At 41.6% G+C, this 23,808-nt stretch overlaps 1 protein-coding gene across 2 annotated transcripts; it reads left to right on the top strand.

Moving 5' to 3' along the window:
* The first annotated feature begins 1,051 nt into the window (after window positions 1-1,051).
* On the top strand, window positions 1,052-23,542 carry trpa1b (transient receptor potential cation channel, subfamily A, member 1b). Of its 2 annotated transcripts, XM_071923997.2 has the most exons (28): window positions 1,052-1,055; window positions 3,430-3,567; window positions 4,575-4,737; window positions 4,970-5,145; window positions 7,408-7,515; window positions 7,811-7,919; window positions 8,544-8,689; window positions 9,565-9,701; window positions 11,154-11,202; window positions 12,468-12,567; window positions 12,697-12,797; window positions 13,620-13,795; window positions 15,372-15,536; window positions 15,864-15,978; window positions 16,174-16,340; window positions 16,517-16,607; window positions 16,843-16,902; window positions 17,022-17,120; window positions 17,498-17,568; window positions 17,761-17,917; window positions 18,737-18,826; window positions 19,324-19,493; window positions 19,600-19,729; window positions 20,216-20,398; window positions 20,615-20,683; window positions 21,655-21,756; window positions 21,927-22,048; window positions 22,648-23,542. In XM_071923997.2, exons 2-28 carry the CDS (start codon window positions 3,472-3,474, stop codon window positions 22,859-22,861), a joined length of 3,366 nt encoding a protein of 1,121 aa, XP_071780098.2. In that variant the 5' UTR covers window positions 1,052-1,055; window positions 3,430-3,471; the 3' UTR covers window positions 22,862-23,542. The 2 variants fall into 2 exon arrangements, with proteins under 2 accessions (XP_071780098.2, XP_071780100.2); XM_071923999.2 differs by lacking the exons at window positions 9,565-9,701; window positions 11,154-11,202.
* Window positions 23,543-23,808: the final 266 nt, after the last annotated feature.

The following is a 23,808-nucleotide window of genomic DNA, read 5'->3' as shown; positions in this document are numbered from 1 at the left end:
ATGGCTGATCTATTTGCAGTAATCCTCTGGTGTCAACTTGATTCCTTTAATTAATGACTTAGAATGTATATGCTAGAATGTAAATTTCAGATTTAGACAATAACCAGCCTACAGTCTCAGACGATTCTTATTCCCTTGATGCCTTTGTAATGCTAGTATAATCCTTAGTTAATGATATACCTGATCTGATAATCCTGCCTGATAAAGAGTATGCCCACTCTTAATTCCCACCCTCTTTTTCCCTGAGGAATATTCCTTAATCCCCACCGTCAACAAGGAGGTCTGGGAGGTCATCGTCAGCCTATCTTGTCAAGAGAATCATTTCGCTTTATGAGAAAACGCAGCAGAAAGGGCCTTATCCCAAACACAGGCGGCAGAGAGAACTATTGGTTTGATAAATGGTACATCTCGTGCAGCTGGGCGGTCAAGTTGTTTCCGTGGTTTGTTGAACATCTGAGTGGAACTAATAATGGTGTTTAGGAAAGGTGACGTCTTTATGATTTTTATGAGCTTTCTAATGTGGACAGCTCTGCACACTGGAGGGGCTGGCAGAGCCTGTCTGGACATGAACACACTCGCTGGTGCCTCTAGTGGAATAAAGGAGTCAAGTCTGTATATAAGCACAAAATGAAAAAAAAAACAACCCAAAAAGCTCTTAAAGACAGCTTTTCAACATCATCGTGCAAAACAGAAAAAATCAAATTTCAAGCTGTATGAAGTTTTTGCAAAAAGTCTACATGATTGATAAACATCCAGATGCATTAACAAAACCCCATTATAAGTCTGGACATCAGACATCAGTATCATGTTCATACAGATGCTTTATCTGCCTAATGTGTTGCCAAAAGCCAGATCTCCTATCACATTACAATATGGGCTTGCCTTGTTCTCCGTGATAACATCATGAGAGAGTCCTCTGGTCACAAGGGGCAGCGCCTTGCCTCCATTAGGAGACAGAGAGGGTGATAGCTCTCCCCACACTATTTAAAGCCCCTTTGCACCAGTCAGGAGAACATTCGGACTGCTCAGCTCAACATCAGCATCACCTTAATATAGTAAGTACAAGATGTCTCTCTATTTATATAAGTTTCTGCTTGCTTGGACTGTGTGGGTATTTATCAAAAACTATGAGGATAAAATAAATTGTTATATAAAATGTTCTCAGCTTTTCTGTAACCAGCGGAACATCAGCTCTTCTGTGAAAAATGTGTTTCAGCTCAAAATTACAGGTGATTTTTCCTCTACAAATGGCAATCTGATGTAGAATATTTGATGCAATTTAATTATTGGAAACAACTATTGTGTACAGTGTAACAGCCAACAAGTGGTTTGTGCACATTGAAAGTACAGCTTCAAACTTCCTTAATAGAAAAAATCCTGTCAGCATTTCATTTCATCATTTATTCATCAATTAATAACTCACATATGAATAAGTTAAATTTAAAAATCTGAGCTCAGTCTCATGTGAGATGCGATATTAACATAATCCAGTAATCTTGTGTGCCATTTTTAATTAAATTCCAGTTCTTCCATTTGGGTGTTGATGATAAAGAATCCATTCTTTATTAAGAACCCATCCATTATTAAACCTTGACTAATCTTTTTAATAATACTAAAGTAATTAGGTTTGGCATGTTACATTAGTAAACATTTCTCCCAAGAGAATTAATAATACCTCTGTATACAAACAATGATGAAATACTGTATACATGTACAGCATGAGACTATGAGAGCAAACTCCTTGCAGTTTGTTTAGTGGAGTCACTGTCAAATGCAATTATATCTGCCACCTGTTCTTCTATTGTTTGGGAAATGTGTTGACCAATGCCCATCGGTGCATTGCTGGTACACTTGGCTTCTGCAAACAGGCTCAACAGTGGCAGGCTCAATTACTGAAACCAATAACTCTCATTCACTGCTGCTGCGTAGAAAGGACAGGAAGGATAACGCAGATCATGATCAACAATTAACCTAAATTAGTGGAAAATTAAGTTACATTTTCTGCCACTTTTAAATAGCTTCTATCTGGTTGTATCTGGACTGCACAACGAAGGGGACATGCAGGAAAGTACAGATGATTGGTACAATAGAAGCGTTTGTTTTGCATAGCTGTTTATCTCAAAGTGTGTTCAAGTCTGTCAGAAACACAGTCCCACTGCAAGTATTGATTGAAAGCCAGATCCAAGCATCAACAGTATTAAAATATTGTGCAAATGCTTCTAAATTATAATCAAAACATTTACTGAGGTGAAAAGGTGCTTTACAGTATGTAATTACAGTATGGGCAGCCTATATCAAATGGCCTTTCTGGCTCTCCCTTCAACAGAAACCGCATGGAAACAATTTTAGATGTGTGACACGCAGAAATAGCACCCTTAAATTTTTTTTTTAAATTTAGCATATACCTGGTGTGATCTAAATCCTGGCGAAGCCCCCCTGAAGCAAAGACCACGTTGTTCTAGTAAGAGCTACACTCTTACTTTATGATTCTGCTCTGCTCTTTATTTACCAGTCAAACCAATCCATTACTAATCTGCAGAGCTGCCAGAGGAGAAGTGAATTAAATTGATCGCCACGGTGACCACAGCCACCGAGGTTATAGTTAATTATTGATCCCTCATCTGGAAAGAGTCATTCTGCTCACCATAAAGGAACCACTGAGGGAGCGAGCGTCTGCAGAACCTGCGTTCAGGTTCATTGATGTATGCATTATTGCTTGAGTGTGTGCCGCTGGCTATCCTCGCATGCAGAAGTGCACTGTAAATCAAGATTGTGTGAATAATCCAGAAACCAAATATAATTTCTGTGAAATGACCTCCATCCACACACGGGATAAAACTGTTATTCTGACTTGAAACACAACTTAGAGGTGGCATCTATCAGCCATAGTATCGTAGGGAATACACCCAAAGAATCTGAATTCCTCATGCAGCTACTGCATAGGGTCAGAGGTGATTTCCTATGAGAATTCCCTAAAGTAATTCGCTCACAAGTGTTATTTGCTGGCTGGCCTTTGGATGTGACTCGGGGGCTCATACAATACAATTACAAGGTCTTTTTCCATCCCGCTCACCCAGACTGTTCCCAAGGACAGCAGGGAGAGACTCAAACAAGCTGACCCCCCCAGCTGTGAAGAACTTAATTGCTTTCCTCAACAGAAGGGCTTCACCCTCCAAGCACTCGGCAGACTTGAACGCCCTCCTTGGTAAAGGCAAAGTCATCTGTGCCCGTTTCCCCTCATGGCGAGAACAGCCTATGGCTTAAGGCGTTATCTGCCCTCTCCGTCACGTAACACGCCATGATGCTCTGCTTGCGTGCAAAGCAGGGGTTATGTTCTCAATTGAAACTATGGTGGATTTGTTTTCTGCTATTTTAGTATTTTGCTGTATCTGTGTGTGTGCATGTGGTTATGTCTAGACGTGTTTTCAGTGCTTGTCTGCGTTGAGTGACAGTGCTGTACATCAGCTCCTGATGAACTTCGGCAGGGAGGTCGCCCGGCAGAACAGTTGTTACACGTATGTGATAGAAGATGAGGATCCCGCCCTGGCATGGCGAAATGTGTTTGAGGTGAGGTTGACATCAGTGTTTGGCAAACACTAGAAACTCTATGGAAAATATTCTGTATAATAATAATAATAATCTGAGTTCATTATAAAAAGGTCAAAAAATAAGGAAGTAAAAAACATATAAAAGAGAAAAAAAAGTTAGGAAATACATCCAAGTAAATGTGTTTAAAAAGTAAAAGCATAAGAAACAACACAAGATTATAAAGCGGGCACAATCCAAAAACTTCTATAAACTTCTATAAATATTTATGATATGAGGAAGGTTTATGTAACTTCACATCAGTAATCCTACCCCTGTTTGACCTGAAAGTCATTGTGAATAGGTGAATAGATGTTTACGTAACGTGAGCTTAGAATTATAAGGTTCTATCTGCCTTCAGGATAGTTCTGAGATATTGAGCTCCAAAGTTTTCAGCATCCATTGAGTTAAATGGAGATGGGTCCTTTTGTTGTAGAAATTACAGACTCAAAAATCATATCCACACATATGTCAACAGGCACTCATAGAATCGGTTCATGCGACTAACTCAGTTTTGACAAAAAGGTCAGATAGAACCTTATAATACCAAGGTCACGATAAACCAGAGACAAATGCAGTCCTACGATTCAGACAAATAGCTGTTATGTGATACCTCATTGTTAACTATCAACAAAAAATATCTCTACTCAGATACACATGGGCCATCCAAGTACTTCCGGGGGTACAGATAACTGTCTTTATGCCTATTAACACTAAAAGGTTTTGCATATCTGAGCTGCATGCTAAATGTAAAACCTTTTACATTGGGCTGTCCTCGACATCAACAAGGACTGTATGATGGCAAGAATAAATAGAATTAATAACTAAAAATGTGTTGTTTGTGTTTGTGTTTGGGAATCTATAAGCAGGGAATTACAGTTTTTTCATGTTTTTCTAGTCTTAACTCTAGTCTTAATTCTATTCTATTCTATTCTATTCTATTCTATTCTATTCTATTCTTCTCTCCAACCATCCCCATCCCTATCTAGTTGGCTGAGAAGGGTGACCTGGCACTGCTGGAGAACCTGGTGAAGAAGAGCCCCAAGGTCCTGAGTGAGAGCGATGAATCTGGAGCCAGTCCCCTTCATCATGCGGCAGCAGGGGGCCACGTCACCCTCATCCACTTCATCACCACTGTCATCCCCTCAGAGGGTGAGCACACCTCCGTCATCAATCATAAGATGCATGCCAGAACAAGTAAAAGACATGTATTGTAAATTAACGTAATTCTCTCAATGTAGTGAAGTTCTGTATGGAGCAGTGTGTTTCATCTTTATATGGTAAGGTATGGAGCGCCATGTCTGATGTTTATGTGAGTTGTGGGTGCATCTGTGCATCTTTATGTCTATGTTCGTGTGTGTGCGTGTGTGTGTGTGGGTCCCAGAGGTGAACAGCTGTGATGGGCAGGGCAGTGTCCCGCTACACTGGGCGGTGGAGAGGAACCAGACAGAGAGCTGCAGGGCCCTTCTGGACCTGGGAGCAGACCCCAACATCCTCAACATGGCCCTCCTGTCCCCTCTCCACCTGGCCGTCAGCCATGGACACAACAACCTGGTGGAGGTGAGGAACTACTATGAACCTCCAGGCTATAGCATGGACCAGCAGCTAATATAAGTCACTCAGTGGGTCAGTAGGGACTGTTGGTCCCAAAAATCAGAAAAACAAAACACTGTGCATGTACAGCTGCAGGGTACAGAGGTACAATACCTATAACTTTCTCTGTCTGCTACACTTATACTTTAGCTTATTTGGTAGAGCAGTGGGCTTTTATGCAGCGGTCTGTGGTTCTAATCCCGAGGTTGGCAATTATAGCTTTTGTATATGGTTTCACAGAGCCAAATAAGTAGCAGCTTATCACAAATTATTTTTTGGCTGAGTAGTGGGCGAGCTTTGAAACCTATCCAGCACAGTTGTGGCATTGGGACTTACAGTCTCTGAGCTCCAGATTGCTCAAAGGCAGAAAAAGAAGAAGAAAAATCCTAACAAAAACAATAGGGCTCCAGCACCTGCAGTGTTTTGACCAGTAAAAAACAAATCCACTGTGACACTTCGGTAAGTTTGGACGTCCACCAAAACACAGACAACTGGGAAAGTTCAACAAAAACACAATTTTTATTAACTTTCCCTTTCAGAAATACAGTCCATTCAAACAATATACACGCTTCTGGAGCAATACATCTTTTGGGATGGTCTCCGCATCTCTGTGGCCTCTGACCTTCCTCCCAGGTTTCAACCAATCCCACCAATGTGAAGCAAAGACTGACTTTTGCCTCATGCTGTTGCTACTAGATAGATCAGCTAGCAATCAGTCAAAGGGTTCATCATTGTAAGTCAGAGTGAGTAAAATCTGCCTTTAAATTCTAGGCAACAAGGGGACGGAATGAATTAAAGAACATTCTGAAAAAACTCTGATCAAACCTCAAACATTTCAGTGTGGCAATTGGGTGTGTTTCATCTTACAAAGGTTCATGTTTTATGTGCGGCACGGTGGCCCTGGGATCAAACCTCCATGTCAACAAGCATCCACCCTGCTGAAGTGTCCATGAACAAGACACTGAATCTTTATCAGCTGTAGTTGACCATGACCTCTGACCTCCCTGGCGGGGGGCAAGCAAAAAAGGAATTTCTTTACAGGGATCAATAAAGTATCACATCATTACAACAGATTTTATGTCATTATTTTTGTCTGCAACAACTGAGACTATTATTGGCAGGATTTTTCCCAGGCGCAGCAGAGGGCATCACGAGCCAAATTCAGGTCAGTCAGTCAGTCAGGTAACGCTTAGTGAGATGATGCACTTCGTCAGATGGCCTCTAGAGGGCTTTTTTGACTGTGAGATGCAGTGTTTCCCATAGCACAAAATCAGCACAAAATCAAAATTTGGTCAGTGTGTAGAAATGGATCTAAATCGATCTCTAATGCACCTGATGTGCGCATCATGTCATGTCTGTAATTTGGAGATGTACAGACAGTAGACCAGCAGCACTGAACTCAATCCACAGAGTCTCCTGGTGTGAAAACAAAAGTGAAACTTAACAATCCACAGTCGGGGATTTGCAGACAGTAACTCGTCTTCGCTGCCCTACAAACTTTAACGGTAGGTGCCTTTAACGTTACCTTGTGGTATATAAGTAACGTTAGTGAAATTAGTGCTTCAGTGCATAGAATTGAACACGCGTTGTGGGTCTATACAGGATCTGTGCTTGTTTTGATATACTGCATTCATTGCCAAATGATGGAAATTCTCTTTTCGCCCTCTTGTCATAGGGCACAGGGTCAGCTAGGTTACAGCACCAATGGAGCAGGGAGGGGGTCAGTGTGTTACTCAAGGATACTTCAACAGGTGTGGTCATACTGGGGACCACACCTGGGGCCCCTCTGGAATAATCTCACTATGCGATCATGCTGCCCAATGTAGTTTTTAAAAGTTTTCTCATCAAGACTCCTAGTTTGAAAGAAGGATAGAAGGTTAGATAAGTTCTGGATATACAGTAGAGCTAAAAAGCAAAAGAAGAAAAAAAAAGACAATCATGTTATCATGTCAAATCGTTTATAAGACCAGCACCGCATGAACTTTTCACCTTGAGCAGCCACCGCATTCAAAAGCCTTGATCCCTTGTCGACCGACTGATTTGTTTACTCAGACAAAAACCTGACTCAACCTTCTACTTGGAAAGACCTTGGCCTGTTGTCCCCATAGCATTTGGCAGCTGTCCACTGACACACAGTGCCAGTCGAGGGGTACAGACATAAAGGAGAGATGGGGACAGTAAGGACTGGATGCAGCTCACTGTAAAGTATTTATCACCTGCCCCCTGCAGCTGCTGCTGTCCTACACTGCTACAGACGCCAACCTGCAGGGAGACCTTGGGAACACTCCTGTGATGCTGGCCTGCTCCGTCAATAACTGTGAGGCTCTCACCATATTGGTATGTACAGGAGCACAAACACACAGACACATTTCATTTTACTGCCTATCTGTACTAGCCTATATAGGATACACTTTCCATCTGTACAGCATAGCCTACAGTATGTAGCCGCATAAAGGAAGAGAAAATTAGGTTTTCATTTTCAATCAGTTCTGCAGGATTTTATCCCATCGATTAATGGTCCGCCATTACTACATTACATTACTACTGTGCTTTATAGTGACTGCCAGCCCACTGCAGCTTAAGAACTGTCTCTCTTTGTCTTTCTCTCCACCCATCCTCATGTGTGTCTAAGCTGAAGCAGGGAGCACGGCTCTGCCAGCAGAACAAGCTGGGCCATTTCGCCATCCATGCAGCTGCCTTCGCAGGTGCAAAGAAAGCCATGGAAGTGATCCTGAAGACCGGTATGACAAAAGAAATGATCTATCAGAAAAGAAATTGAAAGCGCTGACTTTAATGAAAAAGGTTTCATAAGGCCAAAAGCACATTACACTGATTTGTAGCTTCTAGCAGGCTCTTGAAGCCCCGGAGACATTTTGCAGGAAAAAGCTCGTGCTAGTTTGTACACAAACCAGACACCACAGTCTGACACTGTGTTTATCCGTGGTGGGAGGTCTGCTGGGCACGTCCTATGTTGTTGAAGAAATGTTTAGTCAAAGCACAAAATATTTGTGATATTTCTGTTATTGCTCAGCAAGGGAATTAATGGGCATTCACATTCCTGAGCTATTTGAGGATGTACACAGACAGCCCACCATGAACAGGCAAGATTACACTTTACTCATTACCTCCTTCCAATAAATACAAACTCAATAAACAAATATAGTCAAGTGAGGTAAGTTATGTAATGGAGGGTCTTGAAATTCCCTCAAAAAAATCCTGATCTCTAAAATGTCAGCAATCAAAACAAAGGAGCTTGCTTACATCAAGAAGCATGAATTAATCAAGAAAGCACCATGAGCCTTCATATGAATTCAATAAAAGTTATTCACAATAAAGAAACAATTTATTATGTTCTCTGCTGGCAGGGGAGGAGGTGGGCCACACAGCTGAAGGCCACATCAACTATTTAGACAAGTCCAAGAGCAGTCCGCTCCATCTGGCTGTGCGTGGGGGGAACATCGAGACCATCCGCCTATGCATTGCTGCTGGAGCCAAAATTGACCAGCAACAGGTATTGGCTTCATAAAACAAAAAATGTAACATAAGATATCTATGTTGGTATTCTACGTGTACAAAATCTCACTTTTTCTAAAGTTCAGAATTGGATTGAATCACTTTCACAGTAGTTGATGAGTGAGGGAAGAGCTGTACTCTTTCACTTTCTCCACTGGTGTGGGGATTCAAACCGGCAACCCTCTTGTCACAACCCCACTTCAACATTTAGGCTACCGCTGGCTGCATTCAAAGGACATCAAATGCTTTGTCAAATTTACATTATTTTTCAATCTCATGTGACTAACACCTGTAAAGCATTTCCCTGGCAAAGGATCTCACTCTTTGTGCTGTTAGAGCATGTCACTCTTATCACGCCCATCTGGGAGCGATCGTTATGTCTAGCCCTGGGCTAGTGGCCAGAGCTACAGCAGGAGTAGTGAGTACAGTAATAGCTTCAGATGGCTAAATTGATACAAATTACCTCCACTTACACTGTGGAGCTGAGTGGAGCAATCGCTGGCCTACTCCTGCCAGTCCTGGTTATCTCATTAAAGGCTTGTGTTACAGCCCCCCCCCCTCCTGTTCAGCCAGCAGGCCTGGGAGATAGTTTGCTAATGTTACACGGGGGAAGTGTACAGCATGTATGTGTGAATGTGTGTGTGCGTACCCGTGTGGGAGCCTGTGTGTGTAACTATAACTGACGAACTCCTGTGTGTGTTTTTGTGCCAGTTGTCTCTGTCCAACCCCCCGTGTCACAGTGTGTGTTTACGGATGCAGACCCAATGACGTTTGTAGAGTTTGTGGATTTTCATAGTATAAGAAGATAAGATAAAGATGAGATGCAATTCGGATGTCATCATGTATATCAGTGCACTCATTATTGCTGTCCAGGTTGACCGGTCCACAGCGCTCCATTTCGCCTGCACCCAGGGTGCGAGTGAGGCAGTCAAACTGATGCTCTCCTCCTACGGCCAAGTGGAGGACATCATCAACCTAACAGATGGGGCGTGTCAGACCCCTCTGCACAGGTGGGCTCCCCCTATCCCTCCATCCTGCTACTGTAATCCATTCATTTATCCCTTCGTTCATTCATACATACAACAATCCTGTCCATAAGTTACTTCTATTCGTTCATTTTTTCAGTAATTAATTGATTAATTCATACATATCCGTCTCTCTCTTATGCACAACTTATTTTCTTTACAAAGATCCCTACTAGAAATTTGTGTAATTGTTGCAAATGGATGTAAGTGTTCAGAAATGCTTTGCATGGTTACAGTTACACCGTTTTAATTGATAGCACCGATACATTGATAGATAGTGTCTCACTGTAATTATTTACAGCTGCTTCAGACTTTACACTTTTGGTTTACTTTGGGGCATTGGGATGTATCTCTGGTTACTATCTCCACTGTAGCTCATACTGTGCAAAGATGGAAGTCAAATCACCTGCATAATATCAACATCATAACACCATGATAAATGGGAAGGACAGAAATAAAACCCTCCGGCATGGCTAGTAGATTGCTGAGTTTTAATGTGAAACGATAATAAAGATATGAATATGTAATAAAGATATGCTTTCCACATTAACTGTATCTAAAAGCTATTTGTGTTGGCACAGACAGCAGCAGAAATTAGTGCTGACACAAGGAAAGGTGGGGGGAGGGGGGGGGTTGGGGGGGGGGTAGATCTTTGTAAGCAAACGTAACCCTGTTTACCCCCTGTTTAAGGGAGCAACTGGAAATAAAATGAATCCTTACCCTAAAATATTATTTTTGCCTCTCACACATCCTCTGTTATCATTAATGTGCCATGCCTCCTAGAAATATTTGATCATGGCAATTTAAATTGCTATTGCCATTATTACACATTATTTATGTTACATTATAATTAACTCATTGCAGTTAGATTTTCCTTGGTGGAAACTGTACCATTTGTCATCATAGAAACAGTAAAAAAAACCACAATAAATCATTAGGAAATAAGCAGCCAAAAGGCGTATTCGCACCATGTTGACCAGCCGGTGACAAGTAGCTGGTATGACCTAGTCTAACATGACTTCTGACACACAAAAGCTACGTATGTTCCCTCCTTTCCCCAGACATTGGGTCATCTGTTGTTAGGAGGTTTCTGGATTATCAGCTGCATGAAGACCCTTCATTTGTGGAAATCATCCTTTCCACCCCTTAAGTCTCTCTCTCAGAGCAAAATGTCACCACAGTACCAGGAACTGGTTGTTTAAAGTGCGTCATTAAAGTGAGTCATTACAGTGCGTATCCTGGAGATGTAACCAAGATGTAACCAAGGAGGAAAATCTGTTTGTTATATCATGCTCTGACGACACAGAATTAGAGAGAATCATCCTAGTTCTCCGTCTGACAGAATTAGTAAGACATTGAGTCACAAAATCCTGTGTTGCTGTTGTAGGCTACAGATGGACGAGCTGGTTTACAACGATTGTGTGTTTACTTTTCCAGGGCCACTATATTTGACCACACAGAGCTGGCAGAGTACCTAATTTCTTTGGTAAATAAGACACACACACACACACGCACACACACATTACACTGTATCTGTGGCTTGCGCAAAAACTCTGATGTTCAGTCTTGTACCACCAAGTATCTGGCGTGCTACTAAATGTGTGTGTGCTACAGTATGTGTGTCCTGCTACGGTCCTGTGGGTGTTGTGGGTGTTGTGGTGTCGTCTTGCTAATGTCCCGCCACATGTGATGTTGTGTTGTGATGATTCTGTGCCTATAGAAAAGTGTCGTCTTGCTCTAGCGCTTAGGGAGTGGTATCAGAGAGAGGAAAACAGCAGTTTTTTTTCTAGTACTGCAACACTGTAAAACACATTTTACAGTGTATTAAAAGCTTACAGTATATAATAAAGTATGGTGTTCCAGGTGAGGCTCAACCTCTGCATTGCTCTGCTGAGGTTTTACAAATCCCATGTGCTGACCAACGTGTAAAAATCCTGGGTCTATCTCCACTACTCATTCAATTCTCATGCTTGGATTTCATCTAGTGACTGGCTCTTTTCCGCCACTTAGCCGACTGTGGTTTCAATGCCACCACTAAGCACCTCTTAGCCTAGTAAGTGTTAAATGTGCATTGCATGTTTAAACATCAATGTATCTTTAACAAATCGATTGCGATACCTTGGTATATTTACCACAAACAAATGAGACGATGGGTAGCCTCTGTCTCATGCCAATAGTATTATTAGTGTTAGTGTTTCTCAAAATTAAGACACATTTCCCATAATCACCGTTGCTTCCTGTTGCAAAGAGGGTTTTGCTTCTTGTCCCCCTCCCCCTCTCTGGTGTCACCTTCTTTGCTTATTAGGTTAAAGGTTTTCTCTTTCATTTTACTGAAGAGGATAAAGATGTCAGAAGTGATTTTTCAGCCTTTCACTTCTTCCACCATCTGCCATTGCAAGAAACTCTGAAAGCTTTAGCTGAAGAACAGCGCCCACCCAGCAGCTTGCCCACAAAATCCAGCTTGGTGGCATATAATGTAAAATGCAGTGTAGAGGCTGGTAGAGGCTGCCAATCTTTTCAGCGATGGTCTCATTTGTCTAATTCTACTAATGTCTCAAAATTAATGTGGTAGCAATTTATTGATGTTAAAATGCTACACAGCACCTTTAAGTGTGATATCTTGAATTCTACTGTGGACATGGACATTTTGTCTTGTTTGTATTTACACCCGGTGTATACCCTGCTTCTGTGATTGGAAGGGCTAAAGGGTCAGTTTAACAAGACTAAGGTTTAAGTGCATTCTCTCCTTAGGGTGCAGACATCAACAGCATTGATTGTAAGGGTAACACTCCCTTGCTGCTGGCTACAAGCTGTGGAGCGTGGAAAACTGTGGCTCTGCTGCTGTCAAAAGGTGAGCTACCGTACTTCACCACCAGCAATGCTCATATCATTTGCATGGTGCCTCATAACTCATGTGGTGTGTGTGTGTGTGTGTGTGTGTGTGTGTGTGTGTGTGTGTGCATGTCTTTATATTTTTTAGGGGCGAATGTAAATGTGAAAGACAGATCTGGTTGTAACTTCCTTCACCTCGCCATCCTGCAGCCCAAGGGTCTGAAAAATCTCACAGAAGAAGTACTGCAGGTAGCCTGAGTCCATGTGAAGGTTATCAAATGTATATTGCTTAGTGAAGGATGTCATTAGAGTTACTGACTCCACTCATTACCTTCCTTGAACAATTTGCCTTGAGCCGAGCTGCATGCATTCACGGCCAGCTGATTAAGTTCATTACCCACTCACTGAGCCAAATGATAATTCTTAAAAAACATTAAAAGATTTGCTAAAAGCTACAACGATGCCGAAGTGAAATGAAAAAGCTTCCAAAATAAGCCATGAGAGAAGGGTGATGAATTTACAGTTGACACTGCGTGAAATTGATCTCTGTGTATCTGAGTGTGCAAATTACATTATTACTTATGTAATCTGTGTGTGTGTGTGTGTGTGTGTGTGTGTGTGTGTGTGTGTGTGTGTGTGTGTGTGTGTGTGTGTGTGTGTGTGTGTGTGTATGTGTGTGCATGTACAAATGAAGCAATTGTAGAAGTTACACAATTTACTCTGTGCAGACTGCTGCACTAGTGCGTCACGACTGAGTGGAATTGTTTTGAAAATCCAGATTTTTGTCCCATTTTCAGTCATCAGAAGGTGGCGAGTTGTAGTTTTAAAGAGATTTGTTCTGCAATATGCCAAATCAGCTCTATACCTACAACATTTGAGAAAGAATATGCTGCAGGGGCTGTTGTAGTATGATTGGGGGATAACTGTAGGATAAATACAGGATGGGGGAATTTTTTATGGCTACCATCGTATGCACATTTATGTTTTATGCATGTGTGCTTTGTTGAGTACACATACTGTACGTGATTATGTATACATACATGAACATGTTTATAATGTGTCTTGCTTTAGCATAACAGCGTGAAGGCGTTGCTGAGCAGTGAGGATAATGAGGGCTGCACCCCGCTGCACTACGCTTGCAGACTGGGTATCCATGACTCAGTAAAGAACATGCTGGGCCTCACAGGACAGGTCTGCCTGGCCCGCAAGTCCAAGGACAAGAAGTCTGCGCTGCACTTTGCTGCCCAGTGAGTTGGATTGGTCCCTCTGGGCATGACTTTTCCATACCATTAAACTAAACCATACCCATTTGGCCTGATTTTCACTCTCTGCACTTGCTTAAAGTTTGCAACTTTGATCAGAAAAGTGCCAAGTGGGTCACAAATTAATTGAGGCCAGTTTGCTGTGTAGATACTCTGTTCCTTTCATATACTGTCTGTTATATATACTGTAGCCTACCATATTAAAACGGCACACAATTAAAATTCACAAGCTTAGCAATAATTTGCTGGCTATCAAGTGCCATGTATACCACTGTAATACTGATAAATCTCTGGAGCCGTCACCCTCCACCCTTCAAGTTTACCATTGTAAACTGTTTCAGCATTTACTAATTGGTTTTGGAGAAAGAAAAAGACAGAATAATGTCACATAATGTATCTTTGTTTTCAGTTATCTATAATAATGGAATTAAAGCAGGGGTTGGTCTGCTAATATATTACACATATATTGTCTTTTTACCTCTCAAACAACTGGAGGAGCACTCAAGGAGAAGCAGCTATATGCCGACCCTGTAATAAAAAATTACCTGTTCCAGTGGTGGCTTAAGATCACAACCCTGACACCGTTCCTCTAGCTACTTTGTAACAAGCACTGTGTATTGATCGATGACACCACTGGAGCATAAAACATTAATCAGAAATGGCTTCCCAAAAGCCTTTGAGTTACCATCTTGCGATAGCCAAGAATTGTATTTCTGTGATCGAAAAGCAGTGGTCAGATGAAAAACGAACCATGCAACTGAATTAATCTCTGTGCAATTGTTTCAATTAAGTGAACAATTTCTGGACTCAAAAGCTTTTTGACAATGAATTCCTCATACTCTGACCATTATCTTATCAATTAATCAACTATACCACAATGGACTTGTCACGAGAATAGAATCCAATTAGCAAGGCACATGCAAAGGAATGTTACTGATAGTGTGAAATGAGTGCTCATTCAACATTATTGTCATTGTTTTATGATGTACACCCATTTCATTAGAGATAGAAGGCAAATGAAGGCCATGCTGTGATATCACACTTTTTACTCCGTTCACCCCCCTCATTCCCTTCCCCCACCTAAGAGACGCTGGCAAGAAGTGCTGCTGGCCTTCTTGGAGACAAAGACAAATCATAGGATCATAAGGAAAGCCAATAAGTCAGTGCAGTTTTTTCCTCCTTCCAGCTTGGGGTGGCATGAGTCATTAACGCTCCCCAACACTTTTTACCTTTAGGCAGCGGGTTGGCATAGTGAGTAGGGAGACCATCCTTCTACCAGACGGCCCAGGTTCAATTCCTGCGACAGCAAGCATCTGCCCTGCTGAAGTGCCCTTGAGCAAGACACTGAATCCCTACTAAGTACAGGGACGGTGCTGTAGCTCACCCTGACCTCTGACCTCCCTATGGAGTGCGGCAAGGGAAAAGAAGAGAAGAATTTCCCTTTCACGGATCAGTAGAGCATAACGAAAAGAAGAAAAAAAAAAAAAGTGCTACGCCACCTCCTACTTCTTCTCTTCTTATTCCTTGAAGACACTTTATCCTCATCCCCGTTTCCTTTCAGGTACGGGCGGATCAATACCTGTCACCGATTATTGGAGACCATCAAAGACTCCCGTCTGGTAAATGAAGGGGATGAGCAGGGCCTGACGCCGCTCCATCTGGCCTCAAGAGGGGGGCACACCAAGGTGGTGGAGCTGCTGCTGCGCAAGGGGGCTCTCTTTCACAGGTAAACACAAACACACGCGGACGTACAGAAAACATGCACAATCACACACCAGCAAATGCCACACGCACACATACAGTATTTTAAAATGAACTCCCATTACTTTTACTTCCTGGAAAACAGAGTATCTTACATGGTGACCTCATGCTGCACTAGTAGGCGTAAATATACATTTCTAACCAATAAAACCATCAGATTTTTGAACAATCCCACCCCTCCGCACCTCTCCCATCAAATAAAACTGCCTTTTTCTCCCTGACTCATATTCCATTGGTTTAGACTTTTACTATACATGTGACAGATTCCGGAATGTTCATCTCTTGTCCACAGTGATTACAAGGGCTGGACCTGTCTGCACCATGCTGCATCTGAGGGATACACGCAAACTATGAACATTGTCCTGTCAGCCAATGTCAAGTTAATGGATAAAACAGACGAGGATGGGGTGCGGGAATTACTTTCATTTCAAAAAGCATATTATTGATTGATGCACTTACCTGTAATGACACATTTGAGACCAGACTTATTTTTGAAGTTCTTAAGTAGACCTAAGATTTACATATGAGTTATTTGCAGACAACAGTAATCTAATCAGTACTAATACCACTGAATAATATAGACATCGACGTTGTCCTACCAGAACACAGCACTCCACATCGCAGCGAGAGAGGGACACGTGGCCGCGGTCCGGCTCATGCTGACTAGGGGGGCGGAGATCGTCCTAAACAAGAACGAAACATCCTTCCTTCATGAAGCACTGCAGAATGGGAGGAAGGACGTGGTCAATGCTGTAGTTGACAGTGACAGGTATGTTGGTAATGCCAATGTGTATAGAGAACAATGCTATCAGACAGAATAAATTCCTTGCAGTAAAAGCCCAAAAAACTTGCTATGTGATTGTTGCGTTCCAGTAATAGATCAACTCAGCTTGTGTATGCATTCGTCCAGCATGAAACCTGTAATTTGTGTTTTTATTATTCCAGACGTGGTGAAGCTTTGAAACTGTTCAAGTCTGGCTCTGTCAAGCGATGTCCGATACTAGGCATGATTGAGGTTTTGCCTGAGACCTACAAGGTTCGGCCCTAACAACAAAGAAACAAATAAAGCATGCTTATAACAATCCATCTGTGTGCATGGTTATCGTCATAATCTTTGCTGTAGTTTGCTTGTCCAAGGCACAGTAATGGTATACAACACCACATTCAATACTTCACTTTAGCATTGCTTTTTCAGAAGATACAGTGTGAACAGAGAACCAAGCCCTGAGGCCCATAGTGTTAACTCTGTGTTTTGCTCCTTCTCTCAATAGCACCTATTGGACTGCTGTGTGAGGGAATCAGATGATGATCTCAACAGTCCAGAGTACAATGTATTTCACCTACAAGCTGCCCAATCAAAATAACACACTGATGATATTCAATGTCAGATTTTATTTATATCAATTCTATAGCAACTGCCAGGTAAAATGTATTTCTGTATGTGGTGTAGATCGAATACAATTTCAGATGGCTCCAGGCTCCCATTGCATCGCAGAACTATACAGAAACTGACAAGGCCCTGAAGATTCAGCCACTAGCTGCACTGAATGTAAGCATCCTTTCTACTCAAACCTAATTTGCAGCAGAAAGCACAAGAAACTACTGTCCCATGGTTGATAAGTAGTCAAGTCATCCAACTAGCAAACCCTCTTCTGTTATTACACAATAGCATTGTAATATTCAACATAATATGAACACACAAGCAATCTCATCTTCCACCAAATGTTTGAATGGAAACAGTTCTCTATGCCATGTTGCTGAATGCCAGCCTCTGCCTGCTTATGCTAGCACACATTGTTCCCTCTGGAGATCAATAAGATACACTGACTTTTAAATCTTCAGGCTTTAGTTGACTTAGTGTCCTTTCCTGCTTGTAGAAAATGTACCATTATGTAGCGGGCTATTTTTCTGTTTCTGTTTCCGCAGGCGATGGTGCAATACAACCGCATCGAGCTCCTCAACCACCCCGTCTGCAAGAAGTACCTGGAAATGAAGTGGTTTGTATTCGATGTGATTTTAACCCCTGAGAGTGGTGTTTCTCATTCTGGCATGTTGTGACTACAGATCAGGGTGGGAGAAGGGAGATTTAATCTACTGCACACAGAATACCAATCCTTTATTATTTACTGTGAATGCCGTTCTCCTGACTCTGTAACTGGTATTGTCTCCTCCACTCTTGTAATCCACAGGCTGGCGTATGGGAGCACGGCTCATGTGCTCAACATGTTTATATACCTGTTAGGGATGCTGCCCCTAACTCACCTTATAGTGACTCTGAAGCCCACTATGAGCACCACTGTCCCAGGCAGCAACAATATCACCATGGTGCCCATATCGTTTATAGAGGTACAAGCGGCGATGGTGCTAATGAGTAATGAAGTTGGGGCTCTAGTGAATTTTTGTGTACGATCAAAATAGTTTGATTGCCTATACAACACAGCTTCAATGAATAGAAACATGAGACTGTACTCTCCGTAAGGAACACTGAATGTATCCTTAGATGTTTAATTTAAACTGCAATAAAAGACACATAAGCTAACACCTTCCACCCAGGTGTTTCAGGGCCATACCTTTAAGATACAGCAGAAACCAGAAGTGAAGTTGATATTCTGATGGCTACATAGAATAATATGCAATGTCACTCCTCTTGATCACTGTAACAATATGCTTTCACATACATCCTTCACTCGCTGTCCCCATGTAGTGGAAATATCCTGTAATTCATGTGGCCTTGTGAGCCAGATGTAGTTCCTATTGACAAGACTATTTTCTCTCCTATTACTTTTAATGACTTCAATCATCATTATATATGCATTGGCCAGGTAATAACATTGTCCTTGTCCTATTGCGTAATTTACTCACTTTCATAATGAACTGTGAGCCATATGTCACATTCACTGGCAGCAAGGTTAGAATGCCCATCATCTAATTCAGTGTCTCTTAGAGGAGGAAACATTTTGCCGTGCTTACATATTTCATCAACATTATGCCACAATAGATTTGCATAAAACATCACACCAAGAAGCTGTTCAAGGCGCAGCAGATTCCGTTTAATGAAGGCTCACCAAAGTTAAAGGTTTTATAATGCTCTCTCTATGGCTTGTCTTCTGTAATTCGCACCCCTCGCAGATACAATAAATCTGAATACTGTTCTTCATTCCACAGCAAAGTCTGTTCTTGTCCTTCTGCATGGTGATGGTGCTGGTCATGAACATCTACGCCATAGGGAAGGAGCTGGTGCAGCTATCGCAACAGGTACTGCGCTGTCATGCAAGTGTCATTATTTCACATAAAGCAGGTGCCCATAAATCTGCTGTTATGCTTCAGCACCAGGTCTGTGCTGGAGGTCAAATTGGCCATCAGGCGTGATGGATCAGTGCCCTCTGATTAAGATCTGCAGGAGTCCTGGTACTGAATGTCACCTCCAGACAGGGACTTTCCCTTGGTCATTTTGATTCTAGCTGTAAGAATAGATTTCCTCACTGCTACATCAAACCAAACCAAACCAAACCAAACCAAACCAAACCAAACCAAACCAACGCACCCCATACTTGCATGAATATCAGGTTTGATAAGCAGATTTATTAAGCTATTAAAAATAACAGTGTTTACAGTGTGATGAGGAATTTTTGAGTACTACACGAGGCAGTCAGGCCTGCTGCATGAAAGTAGCCTTAGTTGATGGTATCAAATGGCTATGAAGTTATATATTGTATATTTTTACTGAAAATTCTTTCTTTGTCATTTGGAAGCGCTGGAATTACTTCAGGGATTTTTCCAACCCGTGTGACTGGGCCGCAGCCGTGTTCTCTCTTTTGTTCGTCATTCCACTCTTCCTCAAGCTAGAGGGTACTTTACATTGGCAAGCAGGGGCAATGGCAATTTTCCAATCATGGATTGGCTTTCTCCTTTATCTCCAGAGGTACGTCCCGTCGTAAATACTCAACTGAACAAACCAGCATTTCAGCACAGGATGTCTTTGTCAGGGTTGATAGGCTACTAATTGGAATTATCTCCCATTTCCCCAGGTTTGAGCACTTTGGTATCTACGTTGTGATGTTTGGGGAGATCATGAGGACATTGGTCCGTATTGTAATGCTGTTCCTGTTCCTGATGTTGGCTTTCGGTTTGGCTTTCTATGCACTGATGCTCAACCAGGTAGGAGAAGAAACCAGACATTTTAACCAAGAAATATTTTTTGTCCCTATTACAAGCAAGCCCAAAATGAGAAAGCAGTTTGCCATGTACTGTGTGTGTGTCATGTCTTGTATGAATGCTATTTAGTGCATTGCACACTGTGCAGTGTACAAAAGCCTGCTCTTCTCTCGACTGACCACGTGAATCCTGGTGAAACCCACAATCACTTATTGATTGCTTCTATTAAATCCACTTAAATCATTGAGATTGAAAAATGCAGATTAAAGAGGAGACGTGTTAAAGAATAATTTTTAAGCTTTGAGACACCTGAGAAATGGATTTTACAAAAGGGTTGCAACTCAATATTATGCTAGCAGTATACTCAGTGCATGTTGTATTATAATTAATACAACAGGATTGTTTCATGCCTTTATTTTGATAAGCTACAGTATTTAATAATAACAGTTAAAACTGCATTGTCATGGAGTGCTTTTGTTTTTTCCTCAGAAAGAGTTTGAGACTGTGCCGCTCTCAGTGGTGCAAACTTTTGTGATGATGGTCGGGGAGCTGAACTACCAAAACAACTTCCTGCAGGTCTATCTTAACGATGAGCTTCCCTTTTCTTCGCTGACATACCTCATTTTTGTGAACTTTGTTCTGCTCATGCCAATACTGCTGATGAACCTAATGGTAAGCATATAAAATCCATATGACATTTTGCTTTGTTTCCCTTTGATGAAGTATTGGGGAAAAAATGTATTACGGTGCATTGCCTCCAGCTATTGACTCCCTAAAGGCACCTCCACTTTTCACAGAAACAGGAGGTCAATGCTACTAGTTGATGTTAATTGCTTAACATAGTTAACATAGATGGTTCTTATTTGTCTCACTTTGGTTGTGTTGTAGATTGGTTTAGCGGTCGGAGACATTGCTGAGGTACAGAGAGATGCTGCCCTGAAGAGAATAGCCATGCAGGTGTGTATGGAACCAGCTAGTGATAAATGATATAACTATGATTGAAAAAGAACATTGATTAGACAATGTACGATGCAAAATATAGAAGATATCGCAGCTCTTGCCCTGCTTACCCAGTACTCTGCCCACCCATGATGGGCAAACAAACAGCCAAACAAGTATGAAGTATCTGAGAAGCGAGCAATGTAGATGAGTGTATCTACACTGTATCTTTTGCTGTTTTGGTCTGGAGACCTTTTTTAATTTAGACGTGGAACATGGACACGTGAGATGCAATGCTGATTTCACAAAAGAAATAACAATATTAAGCAGGAGGTGACAAATACAGACACCTGCACAAAAAAATTACAAAACCCAATTATGGAAGCCTGGTTCCAGAATCGCGTCCCGCCCACTTGTTTGTCGAGTGATTCAGAGAGTCTGGTGTTGCTCTAGTCAACGGCTTGTTCTCGCTTGGAGAAACAATCGAGCCAATCAGCGCCTTTGTGGGCGGGACTAAAGTTTGAACCATTAGTGCAACGGTTTTTCATTGGGTTTGGGCAGAATAGATTTGTTGAAATCACCCTCTTACTGTAACCAACATATTGTCTTTGCAAAAACTATATGTCAGTCACTACGTCACTCACTAGTGACACACACACACGCACACACACACATACACACAAACAGAGAAAACGCTTAACTAGGAGGCTGTCAGGCTGAATAATGGAGTGGTAACGAAATGGCCATTCAGTCTGAATATCAGGCTACAATTATGGCTTTATCTCAATAATCCAATCTTTGCATAAATTCAGCCTATACAATTGAGGCATTTTTTCTGTGAGAATCAATTAATGTGACTGATGTAGAATATAACTATTGATCCGTGTTTAGATGCAGAGTGTACAACTATGGATCCAGCAGAACTTGTTTATAGGAGATTCTTCTCCAAGATCTCACCTCTGACTGAAAATGTGACTTGTTGACCCCAGATTGACCTCCACACTGCTCTGGAAGATAAGTTGCCTTATTGGTATATGAAACGAGTCGATAAACCCTTCGTCACCGTCTACCCCAACCGCAAGTGCTCCAAGGTATGCTCTACGCTTGCAATTGGAAACAGTGGTGATGCTGAAAAACACATATATTGCAGTGTCTTTGTAACTTATTCCACTTCAGCATTTATCTTTCATAAGTCACCTATTCCATTCAGATTCAGACTCAACTCAATTTCATTTCTAATCCTGACCACTTTTGACAACAGACCTATTTAAAGCTGTTAATGTTCTGGGGTGAGGTGGAGACAAATGAATTCCGGACCCGTCCGCAGACCAACTCACACAACTGCACTCCAATAGACAATGAGCTCCAGAAGCAGAAATACAGGTAAAGCGTGCAAGGCTACACAAATTATTAATCACATGGTGAGATTTGACACTGGGCCCCTTCAAATGTACAGTTTTCCCAGTTGTTCCCTAAGAGTACTTTGAGGAGACATTTTTATGTTCCTCTGAATCATAAATGTATCCCGTATTGCCAGTGACATGATGCACCAGAACTGATGGGAGACTATTATGCCAAATACAGGCTACTACTTTAACGTATGCAACAAGCTAAAAGTGGTCTATCACCTCACGCATAGTGCACACTAAACACTATAGAGAGCCAAAGTGGGAAAGAACTAAGGCTATTTAATTATGTTTTTGATGCATGAGCAGCCTCTAGTGGATACACACACACAAGGGCCTGCCTTTTGACACCAGAATGTGTTCCTGTCATTCAAATGGCTGTAATTAATGTCAGTAAAGATGTTTCCCAACTGTGCTACTAGTTTGATGAGTTGAATTGTTAGCCACTATATCCCATTACTCAATAAGCACGTGGCACCACTGGGCAGTACCACACTATTTAAAAATCTACTCAAGATGTGAACAAGTCTGTCTCTGAGCCATATGGTATTCAAAAACTAATGTTCTCCTCTGCAGGCTGAAGGAGATGTCAAGCATTCTGGAGAAGCAGCACAACCTCCTGAAGCTCATCATCCAGAAGATGGAGATCACCTCGGAGGCGGACGAGTACGACGGCCCTGTGCACGTCAGAGGAGGCATGTGGTCGAGGTTGAGTCAAAGTAGATCCGCTGGTCACAGTGTGTCTAGGTGGGTCCCACTGATGAAGGCCATCGAAGCCAAGAGAAAGTGAGGAGGATAAAATGAATCCAACATCTACACTATAGCAACAACTGTCCAGTTACCACTACATTATAAAATATATGTGTTAATAGCATGAGCATATTACTATACCTTAATATATTTCATTATATCAAGATTATATCAGCTATACTTTTTGGATTTTTACCCTCTTCAATGGCTGTGCATTAGTGGTTGTGTAAACAGTAACTAAAGAAGTCAAAACGTTTAAACATATAGCTGTGCCACCAATTACACATCTTGATACAATAAAAATACATTTTGCCTTAAAAAAGGAAAATGAACACCTTGCCTACTTAATTCAAAAGTATGGTACTAGGATTTTCGTTTTAGTTAACATTCTTACAGTATGTCCAGTACAGGACTGCTAACTTACATCAGTAACTTATTGATACACCAATGCTACTGTCATTTTGTGCTATGTGTGCAATTATCCATACGTCTCTGCATCGCTCACACAGTTGCTCTGTTTCTTGTAATACCTGAATGTATTTGTGTCTTCATGTGCAACATATGCACTTTCATCTCTCACACATTACATTGTTTCATCTCTCCTGTTGTGTCACTACTTTGTGCACTTGTGCAGTGAGTTAAGAGTGTCTGTCTTTGAATTTGAGCAAAAATATAGGAATAAATAATCTCAAACTATTAAACATGAAAATGCTATGTCCTATCAGTTATCATCAGACTTCAATATTTTGGTGTGTGTATGTGTGTTGGTGTGTTTGTATGTGTGTGTGTGTGTGTGTGTGTGTGTGTGTGTGTGTGTGTGTGTGTGTGTGTGTGTGTGTATTATGTGTGTGTCTAAGATGGGATTGATGCACTGGTGAGTTGTCGCCAGGCAGATTTAAAGGGATGAGCTCCATACTAACTTGCAACACAGATAGAAATTTACAGCTCCAATAAGAGCTCAGAGGAACCTCATTCTTATATGTAGAT

This window comes from Centroberyx gerrardi, chromosome 22, assembly GCF_048128805.1.
Source record: "Centroberyx gerrardi isolate f3 chromosome 22, fCenGer3.hap1.cur.20231027, whole genome shotgun sequence".
Lineage (NCBI taxonomy): Eukaryota > Metazoa > Chordata > Actinopteri > Beryciformes > Berycidae > Centroberyx > Centroberyx gerrardi.
The sequence above is the reverse complement of the archived record's forward strand: the minus strand, read 5'-3'. Positions and strand labels throughout refer to the sequence as shown.

Coding starts and splice junctions, on each gene's coding strand:
- trpa1b (XM_071923997.2), top strand. CDS start 3,472: ATGAACTTCGGCAGGGAGGTCGCCCGGCAGAACAGTTGTTACACGTAT. Junction 7,516..7,810: donor GTGAGGCTCTCACCATATTG/GTATGTACAGGA, acceptor TGTGTGTCTAAG/CTGAAGCAGGGAGCACGGCT. Junction 17,121..17,497: donor AGCCACTAGCTGCACTGAAT/GTAAGCATCCTT, acceptor CTGTTTCCGCAG/GCGATGGTGCAATACAACCG.